The 2,500-nt window shown below is 43.2% G+C and overlaps 2 protein-coding genes across 2 annotated transcripts in view; one reads left to right on the forward strand and one right to left on the reverse strand.

Moving 5' to 3' along the window:
- Positions 1-1,658, reverse strand: part of LOC307260547 (arf-GAP with Rho-GAP domain, ANK repeat and PH domain-containing protein 1) — a gene marked incomplete at its 5' end in the record, with an annotated part of 23,147 nt that extends 21,489 nt beyond the window's left edge. The window contains one exon of the mRNA XM_080040821.1: positions 1,626-1,658. Within this exon, the coding sequence (XP_079896947.1) occupies positions 1,626-1,658 (33 nt within the window). The remainder of the gene's footprint in view (positions 1-1,625) is intronic.
- The window catches only part of LOC307260906 (rab proteins geranylgeranyltransferase component A 2-like), a 27,017-nt gene continuing 26,164 nt past the window's right edge, over positions 1,648-2,500 (forward strand). Inside the window, exon 1 of the mRNA XM_080041273.1 lies at positions 1,648-1,708. Coding sequence (XP_079897399.1) covers positions 1,657-1,708 — 52 coding nt within the window. The 5' untranslated portion in view covers positions 1,648-1,656. The remainder of the gene's footprint in view (positions 1,709-2,500) is intronic.

Here is a 2,500-nt window from a genome sequence, read left to right on the forward strand (position 1 = left end):
GAGAGTGAGAGAGAGAGAGAGAGAGGGAGAGTAAGAGAGAGAGAGAGAGAGACACACACACACAAACAGAGGGAGAGAGGGAGTGAGAGAGAGAGAGAGAGAGAGAGTGATCATACATCAGCTGAGTTTCAAATTAAAAGCGCAGCGTCAAATTAAAAGCTTCACATTAACCTTTAGTGGAGCAGATTAAATGTCAACAGGAGAAACAGGAGACACCTGAATGCATCACAGACATATTATCTAACACACACACACACACACACACACGCACGCACGCACGCACGCACGCACACACACACACACAAACGCACGCACTCACGCACACACACACACACACACACACACACACACACACACACACAAATATACAGCTCTGGAAAAAAATATTCAGTCTCTCTTGATTTACTATTTAAAGGCATACTGTATGTTTGAGTAGAATGAACATTTTGGTTTTATAACATAAACTACTGACAAAATGTTTGCCAAATTCCCCCAGACACTGTATATTGTATCTCAATTTCAACCTTTGTGAAGGATTTTTTTTGATGTGGTCTTCAAAGCTAGACTTACTGTAAACCTGCAGTGTGTAGAATTTTGGGTTTTATTTCCTAGCAGATTTTGTAGAAAATAATTATAATATCCATAAGTACGTTTAATTTAGTGCATAATAGCTGATTTTTTTTTTTAGAATTATTATTTTTTTCCTTAGAAAGGGTCTCATATATGTCCATATTTCTCCATACTTTGGACCAAGGCCTTGTCACCGCCATTTTGGATGTGTCATAGTTGGAATGTCATCAGGTGCATTGTTTAAAATGTAGAATTGTTCCTGTCCTTGAAGGCCACTGTAGCTTCTGTTATTATTCTAAAGGGGTGGGGTTACCCAGGGAGCGTAGCATTCTAGAACTTTGTAGAACTTTCTAGATGATGTCATATTACACACTGCACCTTTAAAAACAAAATTTAAAAATCACCCTAAAAGAAAAATTTCGACTTTATTCTCGAGATGCAGAGTGAACAAAATGCATTCCTCTATACATTATTTTATTTATTTTTAATCTGAAAAGCGCTGGAAGCTGAACTAGTGGGCACCGGACAATGCAAGGATAACCTCCTGGAAAGACAAAACTATCTCTCTCTAAAAAAGAAGAAAATCCGGTGCTCCGGTGGCATAGTGGATAGAGCGTGTACCATATTAGCTCCGGCCTTCGTTGCAGTGGTCGCGGGTTCGAATCCGACCCGTGGACCTTTACTGCAGGTCATCCCCCTCTCTCTCTCTCTCTCTCTCTCTCTCTCTGTCTCCCCATTTCAACTCTGTACTGTCTAATAAAGCTCCCTCTCCCTCTCTCTCTCTGTCTCCCCATTTCAACTCTGTACTGTCTAATAAAGCTCTCTCTCTCCCTCTCTCTCTCTGTCTCCCCATTTCAACTCTGTAGGCCCTACTGTCTAATAAAGCTCTCTCTCTCTCTCTCTCTCTCTCTGTCTCCCCATTTCAACTCTGTACTGTCTAATAAAGCTTGAAAATGCCAAAAAATAATCTTTAAAACCCTGGCATCTTGGCGATAAAATTATTTCTGATTCTGAATAATTTATGAGTAATTAATGAGTGACGCGCCCTGTGTCACGTGACATTTCGCTGCTGCTAACGCTAACAACATGGCCGCCGAGGATCTGCCGTCCGAGTTTGACGTCGTCATCCTGGGCACAGGTAAGCACACACCTGGCTCTGTGACGCGGGTAACGGACCGGAGCCTGCCTGGGTTCTGTCCCGACCGCCTCGGAGCCCAAACGCCCCAAAAAACGGTCTGAAAACGGGTCAAAACGGGACAGAGACGGGGGTTAGCATGGGCGTTAGCTAAAGGCTATCTACCCATTCATTGTAGACGGCAGCGGCTAGCAGCTAACGCCCTGATGCTACTGTGTTAGATCCGGCTGCTGTGTATTCTCTTTATAATCGTTATTATAATGTTATTAGTCACGTGGCTGTGCTTTAGTCTACTGTAACCAGGGACAACCAGCACACTACTCTAGCCCGCCGTGTGCTTAGAATAATAATGTTTTTTTTTTCCCAGGCGAACGAGCTGCTGTCAGTGTGACGTCACTGTCACGTGTCGTTGTTGTGATGTTTGATCAGCTGTTTTATACATTCTAAAATCTCCTGGTCCATATAATGTTGATGGACGAACAGTGAGACACACACAGACACACACAGACAGACAGACAGACAGACAGACAGACAGACAGACAGACAGACAGACAGACAGACAGACAGACAGACAGACACACACAGACAGACAGACACACACACAGACAGAGAGAGAGGGAGTAACAGTGAAAGCTAATGTTAGGGTATAATATGTCTGAATGCTTTTGATAAATGCCAAAGGAAACATGTTGGTTGGGAACAGCTGTTAGATCAGGGTGTTACTGTAATATAGTTTGGTAACCTGTGTGTGTGTGTGTGTGTGTGTGTGTGTGTGTGTGTGTGTGTGTGTGTGTG

Source organism: Ammodytes marinus (genome assembly GCF_949987685.1).
Source record: "Ammodytes marinus genome assembly, chromosome: 14".
Taxonomy (NCBI): domain Eukaryota; kingdom Metazoa; phylum Chordata; class Actinopteri; order Uranoscopiformes; family Ammodytidae; genus Ammodytes; species Ammodytes marinus.